General features: G+C 33.2%; 1 protein-coding gene and 1 pseudogene across 1 annotated transcript; both read right to left on the reverse strand.

Annotated features, from left to right (window-relative positions):
• Positions 1-2,048: 2,048 nt before the first annotated feature.
• Positions 2,049-9,273, reverse strand: LOC107624770 (AT-rich interactive domain-containing protein 4). The gene is made up of 16 exons (XM_088504725.1): positions 8,903-9,273; positions 8,565-8,782; positions 7,981-8,169; positions 7,367-7,420; positions 6,542-6,630; positions 6,110-6,392; positions 5,912-5,968; positions 5,453-5,484; positions 5,152-5,287; positions 4,831-5,001; positions 3,716-4,351; positions 3,421-3,558; positions 3,221-3,319; positions 2,928-3,028; positions 2,708-2,798; positions 2,049-2,581 (listed from the first exon to the last, which is right to left on the reverse strand). Exons 2-16 carry the CDS (start codon positions 8,706-8,708, stop codon positions 2,459-2,461), a joined length of 2,343 nt encoding a protein of 780 aa, XP_088360851.1. The 5' UTR covers positions 8,709-8,782; positions 8,903-9,273; the 3' UTR covers positions 2,049-2,458.
• Positions 9,274-13,767: 4,494 nt separating this feature from the next.
• On the reverse strand, positions 13,768-15,578 carry LOC148572958 (uncharacterized; annotated as a pseudogene).
• Between the last annotated feature and the right edge of the window lie 7,145 nt (positions 15,579-22,723).

Here is a 22,723-nt window from a genome sequence, read left to right on the forward strand (position 1 = left end):
TTGGAATATTAAGATTTATGATTTAAAATTTAAAATTTAAACTTTTTAGAATTAAAAGAATGGTTAAACTCATAATAATATTACAGCCAAAACTAAATTAAACAACTGGCCTGGCGGAATATAATAATCAGGTCATGTGGCATCATTCATGTTGATATATACATTTACTGAAAAAAAATTAAGTTCCTTTAAAAGAAGAAGAAATGCTATAAACTATTTAATGTTCAATTTAAATTTGAAGGTTCTTGGTGTCTCCTACTTTAACTATACATTTTTCAATAAAATTCCATAGACTATAGTTCAGAAAGAGAGAGAAAATTACTCTAAAAGCACCCAATTAAGAGAAAAAAGTGTTGATTAGTATGTAAGTTGCAAGTTATACTAAGAATAGTGAATAATAACCACGGCATTTTTATTCTTCTAAGATAATGATGGTAATCATCTTCTATAGCAATAGGAGGTTTTGCTTTATTCTTTTGGTTCATGGACATTGATACCGTTTAAAAGTCGTTGTAAACTGAGTTATAGTCAATTTACAAGGCAACGTTGCCATCACTTGGAGCATGGAACTTCCAAGTGGGAATCTAAAAGGTGGTGATATTCATGCATTTTGTTACATGCAATATTATGCTTAGCTTATAAAGGTTGTGGGTCTTCTTTTTTTTTTTTTTTAATAAGGTTAGTTGATAAACCAATAGCACAATATTATATGTAAAAAATGTTTAATATTTTTTTAGATGATGGTAATAAGATTCAATGTTGATATAATATAAAATTAATTATTCTATTAATTCTTATAGTTTGAAAATTTGTAATTGAATCTCTGTACTAAATAAATTTTTTTAATATGATCCTTTCAAGTAGTTATCTTTCGGAAAAAAAATGCATAGTCCTAAAACAATTACTTTTAGAATAATTCATAATTCATCTTACACCAAATACAAAGATTAATATTTCGTATGTTTTAACAAAAAAATAATTAAAAGATACCTAATTAAAATTCTTTTATCAAATATAAAAAAATTACAAAATTTTTATTTATAAAGAGCAAGTAATTAAGCTTATAATATATTTATTTGAATGTATATTAAGTAAAATTGAGAGATTTTTTTTTCCCTTTTTATTTCTATGCTTCTACCTAAAAATATTTTTCTTCAGGCATAAACCCCCCTGGACATTACAAGCATCGGCATTCTTTAGAAGGGCTACACAAATTTATTGCATGAAACATAAGGGGATAGAATTAGATTCTTTGAGAGACTTAATTTTAGTGTGCAATAGTGTCAATAAATTAGAAAATACTATTAAATTTTTTTTTTTTGTTGACAAATGTTTTTGCCATGTTTATAAGAACATATTCTTAATGGAAATGGCAAATCAAATTTATTCCCCAATTAAAGTATCTGTAGATAGGAGATATAGCTGCTTCATTAGGCCACAATCCCCACACTAAAAATGGACTTTAAAGCAGAGCCTAAATTGATTCTAAGCAAACATGAAAATGCTGTACAGCTAAAACGATTCTAATTTGGACTAATACAAATAATCACTCAATTAAAAAAAGATTTCCACCTTGATGTTATGATCATGCAGATAATCACGTGCAGATACCTTTGACTACTTGACAAATAGTCTTTGTCATTATTTTTTTCGTTTAAAATGTTTAGCTTGATGTCAACTAGTTTGAAGCTAAGGAATATATCTTTACTTAGTTTCATGAAACAAGTTTAGTCACAACTATCTAGTTGCAAGTTACCTGCATAACTAAAATGGAACATTATCTAATATAAATAGTAAGCTTTTAGAACATTAGAAATTTAGTCCTCAACACAAGCCTAGAAAGGACAATGGCCATTCATGTATATGCATGCATTTATTTGTATAAACAATGCATTTGTGCACACTGACCCTGGTTCCGCCACACCCCATAACAAGATCTGTCACAGAAAGTCAGAAACAACCCGCCCCGGTGCAGGGCGGGTACCTGCAGGTCCGGGTGGTATTGTCATTCCTATGTATGCATATAATTGCATATTTGTGCTTCTGTATAAAAGTGAAAAGACTTCTATTGAAAAAAAATAAAAATAAAAAAAATTCATATCATGATACTCAGTGAATATGACTATACAATTTCCTTTAAATACAAAATAGGACAGAGAATAAAGCAAACTTGGAAGTCACTGCTCATAATGGAGGGCTTGATGGGCCACCAAAGCGGTAGAAGTTCTAATTTGTTTGTGATTTGTCCCCCCCTTGGTCAACAACAAAGGTATAAGGGGGGTTAAGGAGATCCTACTCCTAATAAAACCTGTGTTGCTTAAACCTAATTGACTCTAATTCTCAAATTTTCTTCGCCTATACTTCACTAATCTAATCTAAAACATTATGGTTACAGACAAATTCCAACAAAAGGAACTAATTGCCAGCCATTCCGAGAAAGGGGAGAGGCCAAACCGTATCAAAGGGGTCGCGACGACATTGACCCTTGAGAATACCCATTAGCAACACTTTGTTTCTTCTTGAAATTTGTAACACTACAGTGAGGACATATATATTCTAGCCCATCTGTTTTTGCATAATCCTGCAAAGTTTGTCAGAAGAAAAACGAATCTTTAAATATAATTGAAGGAACAAATGAGAATGGTATTGCACAAAATAAAATCATGATTCTTCATATATGCAACAATATGGCAAGTGACGTTATTACCTTGAATGCCCCTAGCCCCTGTCTTCTGTCACATCCAAAGTGCGCCCACTCGCCACATATACCACAATTCACCCAATCCCCAGCTGCACTACTGTTAAACAGTTGACATATTGTAAGAAAGAATTTACCAAAAATAGATTCTTGTACTGTATGCACCAGAACAAGAAGGAAGGTTTCATATTAAATAATTATTAAAAATAAATAAATATTAAGCACAGACCTGTGACACAACAAGCAGCACTCCCCATCCACATCATCATGTGCTAATTCATATTCTAAAAGGTAGGTTTCATAATGTCTTTTAAGTGTATTTCCAACTCCCTGCAGAAGAAGACAAATTATGTTAAAAACCTTAATCATAGCATTTAATTTCTTGTGCCATACATAGGATTAGAAAAAAACAATGTGTTTCCAATATTTGAAATCTCAAAAACTTAATTGGAATTCCGGAGACTACATGACAAAATATGATAGATCATGCAAGGGTGAGATACAAACAGCCATCGAACATACAGTCATTCTATTGGTGGTTGTGTAATTGCGCATCTTTGAGAAGATTTGTCCTTTCCAGTTGATGCCATTGCCAACATGAAATCCTCCCCTGGTAACCACCTAAAATACCAACAAATCAAATAACAACATTTAAAATAAATAAAAAAAAGTTCATTCATTATCATTGTCATTTGCCAAGGAACAGAGTTTGACAAACTCACCTCTTTATACAAGTTGTAAAGATCAAGGCGTTTTCCATTGAGTATAGCATCAGGGAACTCGGCAAGGCCTCCTTGGGGAATCAATCGGTTATGTCCCCGAATAATTAAAAACTCCATGACATCTTTAAGAAATTCCTCCTAACAGAAATTAAAAATAATTAAATTGTTAAAGTTTTCAAAATTGCATCATGAAGATATTGGCTAACCAAATATGATTTAGTAACGTAAGTCAAGTAATGTGTTTTTAAACAATACTGAAAATCATAGTAAAGATAATGACCAAATAAAAACTCACCTCAGAGCAGGTCTGTACTGGGCCTCTGCCACAACCATGTTTCTTCAAAGGCAATGGGTTCAATGAAATAACCTGCTTAGACTGGGCGGCTCCTAAAAATGATTTTCTCTGTGATGCAGAAGTTGATCCAATGCTACTCCTCTTTGCAGGGACAACAATAGGCAAATGAGGCTCAACTGGGGCACCATCAAAACCATCTGTCTGAGAAGGTCCACTAAAAGGTGTCATTCTATGGCGACGAACATGAGGAATTGGCCTCATTGCTGATACTTTCAATCTCTGCCTGGCTGGAGTTAAGGGTGTGCTGATCCCATTTGCCATTTTCCCATCCCTTTCTTCTTCATCTACTTTTCGAACAGCACCATCCCCTGCAAAGGCGCCATCATGAAGGGCAAGACTTGCTCCTTGGGTTGGTTCATACCTCTTTCTAGTAGGAGGGGGTGGTTTCAACCAACCAGGAGGACTGCTGAAAATCGTATTGTTTGCATAGCTATCTTTATCACAGCCTTGATAGAAGAAAAGTAAGCGCTCAGCATCATCTTTCTCAAAAGATGCTACAGGCAACCCCTGAATACTAGCAATGCCAAGTGCAACTAAACTTCGATAAGAAATATCAGGTGCTAGCTGTCTCAAAATCTGAAGGGGAGCAACAAAAAATATGATCAGAAACCAGAAAAAGAAACATAAAGAAGAGCACATTTTAACTTCATCATAACTTCAATAACAAGAAACAACTAATATGCTTAAGTATACTCAATTCCAAAGATCACAGGATATAATTAGGCAATATGCTTTATATCAAGGTATTTTTAATGAGATTTTCCAAAACAAGAAAGAAAGACTTGAAACAACATAGATACCCTACATAAATGCAAGAGTTCAATTTTCAAGACTCCTTTCCCTGTATCAAACACATAGACATTGTTTCTTTCCCATTACAATATTTTTTAATCCTATTTCTTAAAATGGCAGCCACATAGAACTAAAACCATAAAGGGTCCCAACTATAAGACTATCAACTTGCAAGGGAAGACTCATTCATAAACTGCTTAAACAACACCAATAAAGATAACATTAGGATAAAGAACATTCAAAAGAATAAGAACCATAAAAACCTGCAAGGCCCATTGAGGAAGCTTCATGCAAACTTCAAATACAGGTGCTCCACAAGCAATTGAAGCAGATCTGCGAGGTTCGGAAGAACTCTGTTTGTTCCCGTCGTTGAGTTGTGCATGAACTATTTCACTCTTCTCAATTATTTCATTTTTTATATGACTCTCCAAGAGCTTGAAAAGTAATGCAGACAGAACAAAGAATAAGATAAAATTTTCAGTAGGAAAAAGTTACCTGCACAACTCATATCTTACAGAGTTCATAGAATAAATTGCTTGATTTTGTATCATACGTAAACCCAACAAGGAACATTCAGAGGATACCTGATCGTTGAAACACGTTTGTGCACTGCCTGATACCAGAAGAGAGATATGTGCTGAACTACAGGTAGATATATCACATCGCATGGTAACAACTCCACGAGAAAAAGCAGCTGCCTGAAGAGGTGGTGGGGGTGCACTGTACCAAAGCAGAAAGATATATGTTACATAGTGGCAATACCTCCATTATACAGTCCTAATGAAAAATAGACAAAGATATATAAATTGAAAAAATGAAAAAGAGAAAAGATATAAAAGTCATCAAAACAACTAGTCACAAGTTATATCAACATGCAGAACATACCTAAACTTGCCATGGAGCTTGCAACCACGGATCTGAAATTTTAAAATAAGTAAATTGAGAAAATTACCTCAGACATCACCTTGAAGAGGTGGAAAAAATTGTGACAAAACAATATAAAATAAGAAAACAAAAAAGCTCTTAAAACAACAACATAAATCATGGATGTGTTTAAGACACAAACACAGACACGTCCACCAATGAGGGTCTTGGTGAGGGGATGTGTTAAGATAAAATCATTCATGTAACTCTAACCAACAACGTATACTTTTAGGACAGATGGTTAATGATGGACTCCATGGAAAGACCATCAGGCTGAATGATAATGAAAAGGCAAGCATTCCACCATTTGGTAAACAGAAAAATCTTTTGCTTGAAAAAGGGGATATATATCTTTAAGATTTCGCAAAAAAGAGAGTTTGGTCCAACTAAGATTATTTTGATTAACTATAGTGATCATACTTCAATAGTTAAGAGAGCACTGAGTCCATCCTCCAAAGATCTCAGCAATGACTCGTCCTGAAAAGAAACAAGCCCATGTGTTAGCAAATCACATCTACTACGGGAAAGTACAATTATACATGCATCTGTGCGTGTGGCAAAGTGCACGCTTAAGTGTGGTTTAGCAGACAAAACAAGGAGTAGGATTTCACAGCTTACAACGCCAGAAGGTGCACCACAAATGAGAAATCTCAAGTTCACTTCATCATCATGTATCTTTATAGCAGGAAGATCGCCTGAGGAATTTTCATCATCGTCGTCATCTTCTTCGGCCACCTCAGGAGGGTCAATGTTAATTTTGAGACAGTCACCCATAAGGTGTGGCCCCATCTCACTATCAGCATCATTGCTGTCGGTAGGAAGTACATGGTTGTTTTGAACACAGTAAAACTCAAAAGAGGCACGTGCAAGATGGAAAGCATCCCATGTATGTGTAGATGAACTGCAAAAGAAATGTTAAAATAGCATTGAATATTTGGTTACTCTCAAAATTGTTAAACCAGGGAAAAAAAGCATACTTCTAGTTTATTACTATTTTTAGACATAATATGCCATTTTGTACTAGTGGCAAACAGATATACAATAACATACCTCTGGACCACTGAAAGAAATGCTTGACGAAAATGGCATGCAGCAAAATAAGAAAACGCATTCTTCCAGAATATCACATGCGGAATTCCCTGCAAATTCAAAACTAAAAAGAATCAGTTCCCCCATAAGTTCTTAGGGTGTAAGTGGTTTACCCATTTTCTACTTCATTTTCGATAAAATAGAAAATACACATAAAAATGTTTGGTTGCAAGTCGATAAAAATATTTTTATGAAAACATTTCATAAAAGAGCCATGTTTCAGAAAATGAGAAAATGTTATTTCCGCCTTTCCAGCACTTCTTAAAAGATATTTGGAATATATTTATGAAAACTTTTTTTCCTTTTTTGCGTTAACTTCACTCACTACTGGTTATTTCTGGTTTCGAGTCCTTGTCACTATGAAAAAGTAGTTATTCATAAAATTACTAATGAAATATATATTTAATAAGTATGTTTTGACAAAATATAATTACATTCAGTTTTTTACTTCTTAATTTTGTAATACACAAGCAAATAGGTAAATTGGCAGATGTATTAATTTTTAATTAAAATGCTTAAGTAGTTGAAAATGAAATTTAGTTTTACAGATCAAACATTTTTTTTATTCCACAATTTGAAACCAGAAATGTCTTTTAAGGCCAAATGCATTTCCTAAATTCGAAAGTAAAATTAAAAATGATTTAAAAAAAATTTACAATCCAATCAACCCCTTAAGAAATAAGAAATTTTAAGTATAACACCACCCATCATTTTATCAGTACTCAATAAAAGCAGTACATTGACAATTAACACCAATTTTTCTCATGCAACCTTAGACAGAATTACCTTAACATGAAGAGCCTCTGCAAAATCTTCTCCATTTGGTATTTCTAAATAAACCTGTAGAAGTTGTTCAAATTATATCCAATAGAATACATACTACCAATAAAGCCAACCAAGGAGCAGAGGTTGGAGAGAAATATCACAAATCACAATCAAATAAGCCAAATAGTTCGTATATGATCAGACAATATTATGTAATCTTAAATATTGATTCCAACTGGCATAGACCTTGAAAGTGTGAGAAACACAAGTAAATTTTACGAGCTGTTTCCAAGTAGCACAAACTCTTCATACTCTGTTATTCCTAAATCTAAATACTCTAGTAATTCAACATTTAAAACTTTATCCAATTAACCAGCCGTAAACATAGCATTGGCAAGTTCAATATTAGTGTGATTACAAATTTCTATGCAACACCACTGATCTAACATTTTTCTTAGCATGAAACTCTGTGTTCCTAATTCCTATATATGGGAAGTGGCAGTTCTACTTATACACACACTTGCTTTCTACAACCATATTATGTGTATCCTACAGCCCTTATAACAAGAATCACATAAAAAAGAAAATAAATAAATAAATAGATTATGGGGCAGCTAATTTATGAAAATACATACAGCAGTTGGCAATGTGGAACCAAAGAGCTCTGTTATATCGTCAGGATTAGACAATTTCACACCCTGCCAAACCAGCAAACCAACTTCACCATTGGCTAGCTGCTCCCCTTGTAAGTAAACAAAATTTGGCTGATATGTATCCAGAACTTTCCGAAACTGCTCCTTATCAGGATTGCTCAGGACTTGAACCTACACCAACAACAATCTACTCAGGAATATCTCTATACTTAAAAAAAGAAAAAACACCACCTAAGACCACTACACAAAACACATTTTTCCTAAATTCCAAAGTCTATACCCCCTTCTCCCACCAAAACAAATAGCTGCAAATCCACATTACAACAACACTAAGCCGTTTTCCCAGTAAGTTTGGTTTACTAAATACTATTGCATCACATGAAAAACCATGTCTACATGCAAAATATCAAAATCTAGCCACTAAAACCAGCATTGTAATGTTAAGTCAGCTAAATGAACTAAATGGCATCGGCGCCATTTTGACTCTCCTAAACCACATCACAACTCATCAAAATCTAAGCTATTGAAAGCTGCATTACAATACTATAAAGTCTCTATCTTTATACCTCAAGACGCCCTGAAGAAACCAGCTGAGGGAATGGATAATTGAGCTGATCCTGTGGTGGTGGCAGCTTCTGCTCAGAGCCACCGGTGACAGCAAGCAGAGTACAACTCTGTTTTTGAGTTCCTTGTGGATGAAACTGAAACATCTTTTCAACAACAACCACCACCACCACCACCACACAGACGCACTAAAGAATCAAACTTCGACCAACAATAGCCTCTGCAACAAAAATAAACATAAATAAATAAATAAATAAAGTACAGAAAAAAGAAAAAGAAAAAGAAAAAACGGAGTAATTGAGAGATAGATAGTTCGAAACCCTAAAACAGAGTTCCGTACCGTTTTTCAGCAGGAAATCACGGAGGAATTGGCGAGGCTCCGGTGCATGGCTGGGATGCGGTGAGTTGGCGATAGAGGGAGGAGAGGTGGCTGCAATGGTGTTGATTTGTAAACTAATTGAGAGTTCTCAAAACCCTAAAACGATGAATTTGGGATTGGATTTGAGAATCAAACAACAACAACGAGATGAAGAACAAGATGATGATTGAGGAAGCATGTGGATTCACATTTGCTCTTGTTCTTCTAAAACCGAAAACGACATCGTTTTGCATCCTTTTACCTTTAAAAAAAATCTTTTTGAAACCTGCTGTAGATTATAGAAAATAAATCAAAGATTTTATCCAAGTCTACATGTTTCATATTCTTGAATTAGAGTGTGATTGCTCATCTTTCAACAAATAATAAGTGGATTACTAATAATTTTTTTAAATAATAATAATTTAATAATGACTCCTACCATTCTTTTTCTTTTCAAAAAATTAGAAATTATAAAGGATTAATAAATTTTTTCCGCTAATATACTAACCTTTTAATATTTTATCAATTTTTATATATACTATCATACTCATATGAATTTAGTATAATTTATATTTATATACAAATTGACCGAAAATATATATTCATAAATGACTATATCAAGTTAGGGTTTAGGATCAAAGTCTATTATTTATTTTTAGTTATGTAATTCGTGATTATGGATATAAATCACAGAACTACTTACAGTTAAAACTTAAAAGTACACTTTTAAATGCCTGACCAATGACCATACATGTACTTGAAATTTTGAGAAAAGATAACGATGCACAGATGAAATGCATATACATTAATGTTTGTGTCAATATACTGAAAAGACTTGGATCAATATTTTTGTTGAAATGGGTCCACTGTATGATTTCTTTAGAAGTTTTTGTCTCTTTGTCCAACTCATGTCCCTCTCGGCCCAATGAGGCCCAAAACACCCAATGTTTCAAGTTCTTCTATCTTGTGTTTAATATTGTAAAGGAAGAGTTTCAGGTGTATTGAAAACACCGGTGTTCCAATTGTTTTAACCGTTGATCTGAATTATAAAATATATATAATATATATTAATTGAAATCAACGGTTAAAACAACTGGAATACCGATGTGCCAATGAGTAATAGCTCAAATGGCATAGTTTTCTCATACTCAATTAAGAGGTTGCGGGTTTGAGTCTCCTATCTTTGGTTAAAAAAAAAAAAAAAACTGGAATACCAATGTTTCCTGGTACACTTGAAATTTTTCCTATTGTAAAATGTGTGTCATGTTGTAGTAAAAAATTAAAAATAGATGAATCAAACCAGTGATTGAATAAGAATTTTTTTTTGTGTTGTGTGAATGAGTATGAATTGTGAATGTGTTGTGATATTGTAATATCTAAAATTGGAGATTGTCTAATTCATCTAATAAAAAATAAAAAAAAAAACAGTAAAAACATAGCTCACTTATGAGTACAATCATTTTATGCATTATTAAAAAAAATTAAAATTCTTAGTAACGATAACATTAATATATACTCTTAGTCTTAAAGCTTACATTAGCTAAATCCTTATATTTACTAATAAAAACCTTAAATTAAACGTACTCACACCTAAACCATAGGAATTGTGAAGAGTTGAAGAAACCAATAAAGGTAGCGTCGGTAAAGAATAGAGAAACACAGTTCAGTCACGTTTTATTATGGTTGATTTTCTTGGTCGGTTCCTATATTTCAATTCAACTTTTAATATATGTTTCCAACAATACAAAATGAAAAATATTGCTATATAATATACATAGAGTAGGTTATAGTAATCCGCTCACCTTTAACATGTGTTTATGGTTTCAAAATCTTGTTTAGATAAGTTTTAAAAAATAAAGAGTTATAATTTATTTAAAATATTTTTTTCAATTAATCATGTTTAAGTATAATAATATAAAAATATTTTTTGTCTATTTATTATGTTAAATATAATGACAATAGATGAATTTAAAATAACTGGACTAACAATAATTGCTTAACTACTAATAATATTGTATTATACTTATACATATATACTATACTAAATTACTAATGGCATCAAGTATTTTTTTTTTCAACTTAATAACGAGAGAACAGTAAATTTAAAAAAAAAAATTATAAGACAAGATAAAATATTTTAAATGTTTGAGAATAATATGAAGAACCAACACCCTTCAAATTTTATACTCAATAATGTCTAGTCACTAGTGTGTGTGCTCTTCCTTGATATACTGTACGGAAGAGTTTTAAGTGTATTAAAAACATCGATATTTCAATTATTTTAACTGTTGATTTAAATTATAAAAAATATATATAATATATTAATTGAAATTAACTGTTAAAATAATTGAAATGCCGGTGTTCTCGGTACACTTAAAATTTTTTCTATACTAAATTATTATCTATATTATTCATAAGTTAAAAATTAAAATTGGTACACATCAGATTGTGCATAATAATAGGATTTTGCTGCCCATAATGTTTCATAATGAAAAGGCCATAAAGTGGCACAAACATCACATTCTGATGTTTCCAACTTTCCATTTTGCATTTTTCCAAAATGGATGCTAAGTTTCATTCCCACACTATCCAAGAGAGATTATTCTTGCCCTGATTATGAATATATATTTTTATTCTTAGAAATTAGAATTCTACAATATAGGGGGTGCCACTTGGATCCCATCTTTAGGGCATCTATTCACCTATACACATCAAAGTGCCTATAGTGTCACTTTTTCTTCTTGGAATGTTGTGATTAAGGAATAAAATAGATAGATATGTATGTTTATTTATTAAAAAAAAAAGATACATTTTTTTGTTTAAAATAATGTCCATTTTAAATATCAAAATGACATTATAAATTCTTTGCATAACATTCTTAATTTAATTTAATTGTGATCATTGAATATGAACTCATTACAGATATCTATATATTAAAAATAACTTTAAACTTTATAGAATTTTTTTCATAATATCTTTTTAGATACTTATTTTTGAATAATTTATTTTTAATAAAAAAATTGTACATTAATTTAACCAAAAAATACAGATAATATATATTCCACTAATAAGGAGGAAAAATATATTCTTTATTTCTAATAGTATTTAATTTTTTTAAAAAAATACCTTTAAATTTAATTTATATCAATTAACTCTAAATTCGCAATAAGTCAATAAAAAACATTTAGGATTATCATGGTCAAGCTACTTGTAATTAAAGTTTGTCGATCAAAATTTCATTGATATAATTCACGTGACCGTCACATCGGTAAAATGTTACTAAAATATAAAAAAAATATATATATAATAATTAAACCGATGATAAAGATTTGTCAATATTAATTGATAATATTTAATTATTTAATTTTAGACTGTTGTGGTATTTGTAAATAATAAAATTGAACCCTTTTTTTAATTATAGACGGCCTAGTAGCCGGAAGTTCTTTTCTTTAAACATACTATATTGGTTCATGATTATAATAGAATAAATTAGATGCACTTTATAGAACATCCAAAATCAACTTTGAGCTGTTGGTGTCACAATTCTTCATTACATACGTTTTCAAAAAATTTTGCTCTTTTAACTTAAGTTTTTAAAAAATTACGACAGAATTTTCCATAGAATTAGAAGACTTTAACTTGTGAGTCCTCATATACAATCCAAATTGTTTGAATGCTACATAATCATTAGGATGAAGACAATTTTAACAAAATCAATTTTAAACAGAAAAAAGTACATGAACTAAACCTAAAAATCTAAAATCACACCATAAATATTAGAGTAAAGTATCATTTATGTCCTCAATGTTTGGGGTAAGTCTCAAACTTGTCCCTAACATTTTAAACGTCCTATTTGTGTCACAAACGTTTCTAAATGGAGTCAATGTTGTCCTACCGTCAAAATGGTAAACATTTCGTTAACGGTGTTACCTACGTGGATGTTATGTGACACGGTGGCAGCGCATGTGTTGTTACCGTTATTCAATTTAAAAAAATAAATAAATAAATGTGAAGCAGAGGGTCCTCTTCGAAACCCTAATCCCCAAATCTTTGCTTCTCGTTGCTGCTGCGCTGCCTCTGAAGGGCGATTCCCTCTGTGTGAGAAGAGATGGAGCATGAAGCATGCCAATCTGAAGCGGCGCAAGGCAGCAAGCAAGCCACACGAAGTAGAAACCTAGCACGTTGAAGGAGGACAACCTGTTACTGTGGGGAACGACCTGTGCTCACAACGTCGTCGACGGCAGAAAATCTTGGGCGGAGGTTCTGGGGTTGCGTTAATTTCGGAGTGAGTTTTAGCCATGTCTTTATTTGTTGTTGAGTTATATGTTTTGACCATCTATGGGTGTGACTCGACTGTCTCATGTTTTGTCTAGGTTGGCGAAGAATGCGGCTACTTTGTATGGCATAACCAGAGGAAGATCCCTCACAAGTTTCTAGGTTAAGATTGAAGGTCAGAAATTTGAAGGGCAAATTGGATATGGTGGAGTTCAGGTTCATGGTTGCAGTGGGAGTTGCTTTAGTTGGATGGACACTTGCACTGATATTGGTGTTTGAAAAAACAACAGCAACCAAATTTGGGAGACTTTCACTAGAATGATGTTGCTGGTTATGATGAGTTATAGGAGAAAATTGTTAGATAGCTAGATTAAGTAAACCCTAAACCCACCAGTAACAGTTAATTAAGTAATTAAATCAGCATGATATCTGATAGGCATAATTAAATCAGTTAATGTAGTAATTCAGTAAGTCATTACAATTCAGACACTAACTCATACACTACAAACAGTACCTCCTACAATTCAAACACCAGCATAATCAGGGCAGCAAGACTAACACTAATACTAGGTTCAATGAAGTAGCTCCTTAAAACTAAGTTTAGAAATAAGTACCTTCTGTTGGTCAGACATGAAGGTGCAGCTCCTTATCTTGTCATAGCCAAAGTCATCACACAGATTGGTAAGGAACCTGGTCCATGTGTCCTTCGTCTCTGCTTCAACCACTACATAGGCTATTGGCAATATCTGGTCGTTCGGGTCCCAGCCAATAGCCGTGAGAAGCTGACCTCCATATGGTGTCTTGATGAAGCACCCGTCAAGGCAAATTATTGGACGGCAAACCATGAAACTCTTCTTGCATGCATCAAGGCACATATAGAGTCTCTGAAACTTTGGCCTTAAATCCACACCAGGTTTTGGTCTCTCAGAAGCAAACTCAGGTGGTCTCTCCACTTGCAACTTTACTGTAGAACCCGGGTTAGACCTCAGCAATTCATGACAGTAGTCATAGAGCCTCCGATACTGCTCTATATACGTCCCTTGTAACTCATCAAGAGCAAACTGTTTAACCCGGGCAGCTTTAGACTTAGTCAGCTCTACATTCCACTTGCTGTATGCTTTATTCATTAGTGTGGAGAGCTTTATCTTTGGATTCTCAGCAATTTTTTTAGAAAGACCTTGCTCAACCATTTTGCATGCATAATCCCAATTTTCAACTCCCTAGAACAGCTATGCTTGTTGTGGTAGCTAGTTAATTGCCATGTTTGCTCATTCTTCATCTTCCCACAGTATGCAAACCATTTGCAACCCTCCACGCAAATGACATTCACTCTCCGAAGGTCAACCTTATCAAACCTCAAACCCTTCCCAGTATGTACAGCATAGGCAGTAGCACAATCCTTAAACTCCTCTCTTGATACATAAAGAGTTCCAACCTCCCACTTGTACTCACTCATGTCCTTTAGCTGCTTGTGCAACGGATACTTCTTGGCAACATTATTATCATCATCATCACCAACAGTAGGCATATCAAGAAAATCTTCAGATTTATATCCTTCTTCCTCATCCCCTAAACATGCAGCAATCTTCTCCTTGCCTCTGTCATTGTCATTCCTACTCTCTTTTGCTGCATCTGTTTGGGTTTCAGTTGTGCCAACCTCGAATGTATCCCCTACCCTGATGTTGACATCAATTAACCCCTCAGCCTCTTCCTTCTTATCATAACTGTCACCAAACATAACCTCAGCAGCACTATCTTCTGAGTAATAACCATTTCTGGAATCAGAACTCCATGAATCACTACTATCATCTACACCACCCTTGGGAGTATAGTCCTCGTCCTCACTCCCATCACTACCCTCTTCTTCCTCATCTGATTCATCTTTTCCATTTTTCTCACCCACATTTTTTTCCTCCACATTTGGGCCAGAATTTGTCTCCACTTATATTGCTGAATGGGCCTCAAATGTTACCATTGGACCTGGCCCATTAGATCCACCAGCCTGCTCTTGCATGGTAATTTCAGTACTCCCTAACATGTGTACATTCTCAACCTCTTCATGGATATCACTAGTTTTATGAACAACATACAGCTCCACCATATCCTCCCTAACCCCAATATTAGCCATATCCATTGCATCTTTGTCGGTTCGCAGCATCGTTAAGCCTTCTTCTGTACTCTCTCCCAGTGATTTGTACCACATTGCTGCAATGTCTTTTTTTAAATACCCTTGTCTACTCAGTATGTCATAAACCTCAATCAGGCTCCACTCATCTTCATTACAGTAGTCTATCACAGTTGTCTCTCCACCCAAATACTTCAAAAGCCCTCCTTCAAGACCAAAGCTACCATGGTGGTAAACTTTCACACTAAAATAACTCATCCTAAACAGCAAACTCTGTTACATCATATCAGCATAGTGAAACTAGTAAGAGTGAGTAAATTCGTAACCACAGATTGAGTCACCAAAAACAAGTCAATTCATGCCCTAACTAACATTCGCAACGAACATTTTTTCTGGGAATACATAAAATCAAATAAACCCTAAAGTGTAAACAATATCCTATATGACCTTTGTTCTTCATCGAACTACTAAATAAAAACCCAAGAAACAAAATTTCTTTCTCGTACATACCTTGTCGAAGGAAACCTCTCTGTCGCCAGACTAAAGGTGTGATATTTCATGCAACACAAGCAACAGCAACCCGCTAACTACCTTGTAGCCCCTCCCTGCGATCACCCTCGAAGAAGTGTCAGAGGTGTGTGGTGAGGAGAACTGGACTGGACACCCTTGCGTATAGGTGCTATGTTTCTTCAACGTTTCGTATTTCCTTCAGTGAATGGTATAATGGGCGCGAAGAGGCAGACGTGTCTCTCTAAACCTTTGGGCTTACAACCTCAGCGTCCACGTAGGTAACGCCGTTAGCGAAATGTTTATCATTTTGACGGTAGGACAACATTGACTCCATTTAAAAATGTTTGGGACACAAATAGGACGTTTAACACGTTAGGGACATGTTTGAGACTTACCCCAAACGTTGGGGACATAAATGATACTTTACTCTTAATATTATTAGGAGAGAAAATCAAAAAATTATTTTAAACTTCTATAAACCCTAAATAATCAAATAGAGATGAATGATCCGCTTGTAACCTATAGATGGATGTAAGTCGACGACAATAAAAGAGGGCGAATACAATGAAACCAGTGGCGTAGTCAGATAGAGGTAGAAACATAACGAGAGACAAATCTACAGAAGTCGCGACACAAAGACAAATTTGCAAGAAACAAGGCCGATGGTAGAGACAAATCCACTATTATTATTGTGAGGGCAAGTTTTCCTACTAAAATTTGAAAATATCCTTAATATTACATAAAAATTATGCATAATTGTTCCTGTTATTTTAAATTTGATCCTATTGTTCTATCTCTCTCATTTTATTGTGTTATATATATATTGTATCTCTATTGTCAAAATTTTTTAAATTCATCATTGATAAAGGGAGATCATCAACAAGAGGTTGGCTTTGACCCGACGAGAGGTGATAGAGAGGAAAAGCGTCGACGAGAGGTGGATTAGTAGGGTGGGCAATAGAAATGTAGGGGTACGACGAAAAGGAAAAGTTTAAGGGGTGACATGCGAGAACAAAGAGAGCGGTTGTAAAGAAGACGAGGAATTTCAAATCCAATAAAAAATTTTAGAACAAATATATTGGTCTAGAACAAATTTTTATTTAGGGATAAGTACTTTTTTCGTCCCCAAGGTCTGGGGTCAAAATCAAAATCGTCCCCGAACTTTTTTTTTTATTAAAATCATCCTCAACGTTATAAAACGTTATAAAATCGTCCTTTTCTATTTTTTTTTTGTGCCAAATTACCCTTAACTATTAATAAAAATTAAAAATAATATTAAAAAAAATAAAACCCCACCCCCACCCACATCCATCAGCATTTCTTCATCTCTCTCCTCTCCCCCCCCCCAACACCCCAATTTCCCTTCCTCCTACACCCACCCCTAAACCCCACCCTCAAATCCTCACTCCATCACTCCATCACCCCCTCACCCCTGCCGCTCCTGCGTCTAGCCTGCCGCCGCCCCGCGTCCAGCCCACCGCCGCCGCTGCGTCCATCCCGTCGCCGCCCCGCGTCCATCCCCCCGCCGCCCCGCGTCCAACCTGTCGCCGCCTCTGCTTTTCTGCTTTTGCTTTCTGCCTTCTGCTTCTTCTTCTTCTTTTTCTTCTTCTTCTGTGAACTGAATTTTTGATAAAATTTGTTGATGAAATTTGTTGTTGTTGAAATTTAAATTTCTGGATTTTTGATGAAATTTGTTGTTATTGATGAAATCTGTTGATGATGATGATGATGACCATGAAAAGAGGGGCATGAGGAAGGGGGTTGGGGGTTACGGTGAGGGAGTGGGGTGAGGGGGTGGGGGGTCACGATGAGGGGGTGAGGGGTGGGGAGGGTTACGGTGAGGGAGGGGGTGAGGGGTTGGGGGGGGTTACGGTGAGAGAGTGGGGTGAGGGTGTTGTTGTTGTTTGGTGGTGGTGGTGGTGGTGGTGGTGGTGGTGGTTGTGGTGGTAATATTGGTGAGGAAGGTGAAGAGAAGAATGATGATGATGAGGGTATTTTGGTCCAAAAATTCGGAAAAGGATTATTTTAAAGCGTTTTTGAACGTTGAGGATGATTTTAATAAGAAAAAATGTCGGGAACGATTTTGATTTCGACCCCAGACCTTGTGAACGAAAAAAGTACTTATCCCTTTTTATTTACTATAAGTCCTTATTAACTACTCTGATCAATAAATTACTTCGTCTTTCAATTAAATTTCGAATATGCAAATTAAACAAATAAGTTCTTAATAAATTTTACTATAAGATAATTAAATCCTATAGAATATTACTATAAGACAAATTAATCTATTTCAAAATGACAAATGCACTAACCTAAAATTTTTTAAAAACTAATTCGAGAGTTTACTCTTAAACTAAGTTATTAACACGTAATAACATTAAAATGTATTTTAAGTATTAAAAGTAAAATTATACATATTATAAACAAAAGAAAAAGTCTAGGGGCCAGCAATTTTGTTAAATTCTGGCTAGCATGTAATCAGCAAAGAAAAGTGAGCCATTGGATGAAATCTTATACCAATCTCACACCATTAAAATCATTATTGATGACTACTTGATGGCTACAAATCACAAAAATTGCTGGCCCCGTAGCATTCCTCTAAACAAAAACTTAAAATTATACAAATTAAATTTTAAAATAATTCCAAAATTCTTGCCAACATCGCGAATTAAAAAAATATATATTTTACCCTGGCCTAAATTCTCACCTGCTTTGTTCGGATTCCAAAGAGTGGGAAGTTAAACTTTGAGGGGGAACACAACAAAACACCAGAAAGGGAATCTCTGCTTATAATTTTATTTATGTAATGTCCTGTTCCATACCACAAGTTACACATGTACTAATTGCAAATTACGCACAATAAAAATAAATCTGTCTACGACTCTACTCGTTACTCCACCGTGTGGACCAATAATATAAATTATCAAGCAATAATAAAAGCTGCAAAAAGTAACACACTATCTCACTATAAGTATTTTGGAATTTGGATAGAGAAATGACATGCAGAAAAGCTTGAAACAAAAAAAAAAAAAAAAAAAAAAAAGCGAGAGAGAGAATAGTATAAAGTACGTTAGATGGAGACTCATATTCGTGCATGCTTGAAAATGTTAAGAAATTATCTATATTTGGCAAAAAAAAAAAAATAATTGTCTATATATATATATATATCATTTGTTTTCAATATGATTTTGTAAAGGTATACCAGTTAAATATTCTTTTAAAGAAATAGTTTCATATGTAACTGATAATAATTTCAGCTTTTTTTAAATAATTATTTATTGTTAAATTTATAATATATTTTTCATCAATACTATTATGTGTACATAAAAGATTAATCACTTAACAGTCATTACATATACATGTATATTTGGAAATTTATAAAAAAAGTATATTATTATAAATAAATTTGATTATTGGTTGATTACAAATTTGATTATTTCATTAGTCAGATCTAATTATTCCTATAAATGATTATCTAATTGAAAATTAGTATATATTTTTGTATTCTGCACAAGATAATATATAAAAATATATGAAATTTTTTATTAAAAAATAAGTGAAAATATATATAGTTATTATCACTATAAATATTTATAAAGTTAGAATTAAAACTAAAGTTTAATAGTTTTCGATATTAAAAATAAATAATATTTGTCTCAACTAATTTGAGTTAGCTGAATAATCATCTCACTCATCCGCTTAAATAAGTATTAGAGTTTCGAATCACACTTTGTGTATAGTAACATATTAACTAATAGAAAATCCTTAACTCCAATATACAATAGTTGGCAAATACCGTAAAAAAAGATACTATTTGTCTTTAAAGTCTCTCGAGTTGAGAAATACCGAGAAAAAAATTATTACCTATTAAAATTTTATATTTTATGACACAATATCCAAGTTGATAGATTTATGTCATTACAAAATAAAGCTATTAGATTGGTTAATATTCATGGATAACATTATTGGAACACCATCGTTGAGTATTAAGTTGTGTAAAGAAAAACTATAATAACTTTTATTATTCAATAATTTATTCTATTAGAAAATAAATTATTATTCTTTGAATTGGTAAATACATATACCATTTTATTTGATAATAATTATCATTAAAAAAAATAAATAATTATACTATTTTATAATATGATGTGCAAAGTAATTTTTATTTTGAAATTAATTCTTATTAATAAGATAAAATTTAAAATATTTTTTTCTTACTCAAATTTAAATTTAAATTTAGAATTGATTAATAACTCACTCTTTTTTTAATTTTAATAACCAAAACAAAATTAGATAAATAAAAAATATTCAGCATTTAATTATTTCAATCATTCAAATTTCAATTATCAAAATTGGGTTAGAAATATATTATAACTTAATATTCGATAATATATATTATAATAATATATAATGTACAATTTGTTGAGAGTTAATTTATTGTCCAAATTTATTTTATAAACTTTGTAATATGTTAATTGGCGACCTTATTTTTTATTATTTAAGAAATTATCCATAATTTTTATTACATAATTAATTTAATTAATAATTTTTATTATTTTTTTACCAAAAAATTAGTTTATACTATTTATATATTTTTTAATATTAATAAATAAGTAGGTTTTGCATTATTATATTTATCTTAGACGATGATTTAAGTTGTTTATTTCGTATGTTAAATAATATAAATAATATTTTGTATCTTAAATTCATTAATTTATTCATATTAAGAGGAAAAAATTTTGCAATAAATTATATATTATGAAGATTAGTTGATTTACAAATAAACTAATTAGATGGTCATTACAAAAAAAAATTATTTATCATATATAGTAAGGCAAATTACTATAATAAATTAAGTCTCTTTTAAAATTATCCAGATCCCCCAAAACAGAAAGACTACCTGAATGTCTCAAATTGCATTTCTATATAAATTGAATGGATTAAATTCGACATATCCAAATACGTACTAAATCGAATCCATTAGATTCGAATTGCATGCAGATAGAATTCGTTTATAAATCGAAGCTAATGACTTCGAATTAAGTACCCACACTAAATCGAAACAATGAGATTCGATTTTTAATTGCATTTAAATCGAACCCATTCAGTTCGATTTAGACAGGTGAAGAGCAGTCGATGGTAAATCGAAACCAATGGTTTCGATTTAATGATTTTTGTGAATTGAAACTCATAGATTTGATTTACAAGCAACATCTCCCTCAAGTAGTTCGAATCCAATGGCTTCAATTTATACTCAATATTGCTATATATACAAATCGAATTTTATTCATTCGAACTACGAAACATACAAACCCCACACCCAACCCCACCACCTAGATCCAAAATTATCGGAAAGTCGCCCAAGAAAAATCGAAGCTGGACACATGGAGGACGACCCGAATCGTCTATATCGGCTAGATGGAGTCGCGCATATTGCTGGCGCCATCCACCTCGAGATTAGTGAAAATTTTTCCTTTTTAAACATAGATTAGTCATTCTAGTAATATTAACATAAAGTGTGTGGTAGTTGATTAGAGTCTTTAATTAGGGATTAGGAGAAAATTTTTTTTAATATAGATGCATGTTAGAATTAGTAAGCTAGTAGGTGGTTAGATTTTGATAAGTTGAAATAGTACCTAAGAAAGTTGTTTTGGATTGTAGGATATGTTAGATTTTTGAAGTTATTAGTCTTATATGCAACGAGACGTGGTTTATGAGGAGCGATGGCCATAAATTTTTTGAGTTCTTTAAAAAAAGTAATATAAATATTTTCTATAATTGTGATTTTTTGAGTTAGATAGTTATGATTAGAAATATTATGATATGTTATATTTTTTTCAGTTTTTTAATCATTTTTGTCTTTGTGTAAATGTGTGGGACTAAATGCTTTTTTTTTTTGGAATTTGGTCATGAATTATTTAGAATTTTGTGTTTGGTTCGATTACTAAAGCTTTAGGCGATATTATAAACAAGTTTTAAAGTTAGAGCATGCCATGTTAATTGTTTTCAGAATTTCATTCATTGAAAATTGTATTGTGACGATTGTGATAAGGAATTTTTTATCATTGTGCAGTCCCATCGCTGCATCTCTAGCATGAGACACCAACACGGTATGCCATTGGACGATAAGATCGTTCGGTACTTGCAGATGGCCGATTTATACCATCTTGCAAGACTGAACGAGACATGGTTTCAACAGGACGAGCCATTGGTCAGCGCATTCGTGGAGAGATGGAGGCCTGAGACGCACACTTTTCACATGCCATTTGGGGAGTGCACGATCACGCTCCAGGATGTGGCATACCAAACCTGGGTCACGACTTTCTGTTTAGCCATCCAAACCTTTCTGTAAGTCGGTCTGAATCCGAAGTGTGCCTCTATGACATTCTGCAGTACCTTGATTGAGACGGCAGCATCAACTCTAATCATGGGCAGTATGAAGGCCGATATGACGTAATAATCAAGTTTTCTGTGATCACTAGATATCGATGTGGCTAGACAAGTATGAGGACCATTGTATCGTTTTACCTTCCAAATACTCCTGCACTAGCAGAGGCTAACCCGAATGAGCCATACGCACCCGCTGCCGAACTCCTTGCACTTGCCATATTACTTGCGATGATCGGATTCCAATACCTTGTACTCAACTCCGCCCACGGCGAATGCTATAAGTCTTCACGCTTAACACGACTTCTTCTTTATCCTGAAACTGCTGACCAACTTCAAATTCAGATACAACTTCTGTATTCTGTGTCTCGCTAGCCTCGAACTCAACAGGTACTCCCGGATTCACTGAGGTGCCATGGCATCCAAGTCCAAAGCTGAGAAGTGTGGGAAAAACTAATTAGTACCCGAACCGTGGTGTGTCATCGTCACTATCATCCGCTATTGTG

This window comes from Arachis ipaensis, chromosome B2 (genome assembly GCF_059453495.1).
Source record: "Arachis ipaensis isolate K30076 ecotype BB chromosome B2, ASM5945349v1, whole genome shotgun sequence".
Taxonomy (NCBI): domain Eukaryota; kingdom Viridiplantae; phylum Streptophyta; class Magnoliopsida; order Fabales; family Fabaceae; genus Arachis; species Arachis ipaensis.

What these genes read in the sequence shown, in the direction of transcription:
- LOC107624770 (XM_088504725.1), bottom strand. Translation starts at nt 8,708, where the DNA reads ATGTTTCAGTTTCATCCACAAGGAACTCAAAAACAGAGTTGTACTCTG. An exon ending in TTTCTTCAGGGCGTCTTGAG is followed by an intron (nt 8,170 to 8,564) that starts GTATAAAGATAG and finishes TTGTTGGTGTAG; the next exon opens with GTTCAAGTCCTGAGCAATCC. An exon ending in TGCTGCTTGTTGTGTCACAG is followed by an intron (nt 2,799 to 2,927) that starts GTCTGTGCTTAA and finishes ACTGTTTAACAG; the next exon opens with TAGTGCAGCTGGGGATTGGG.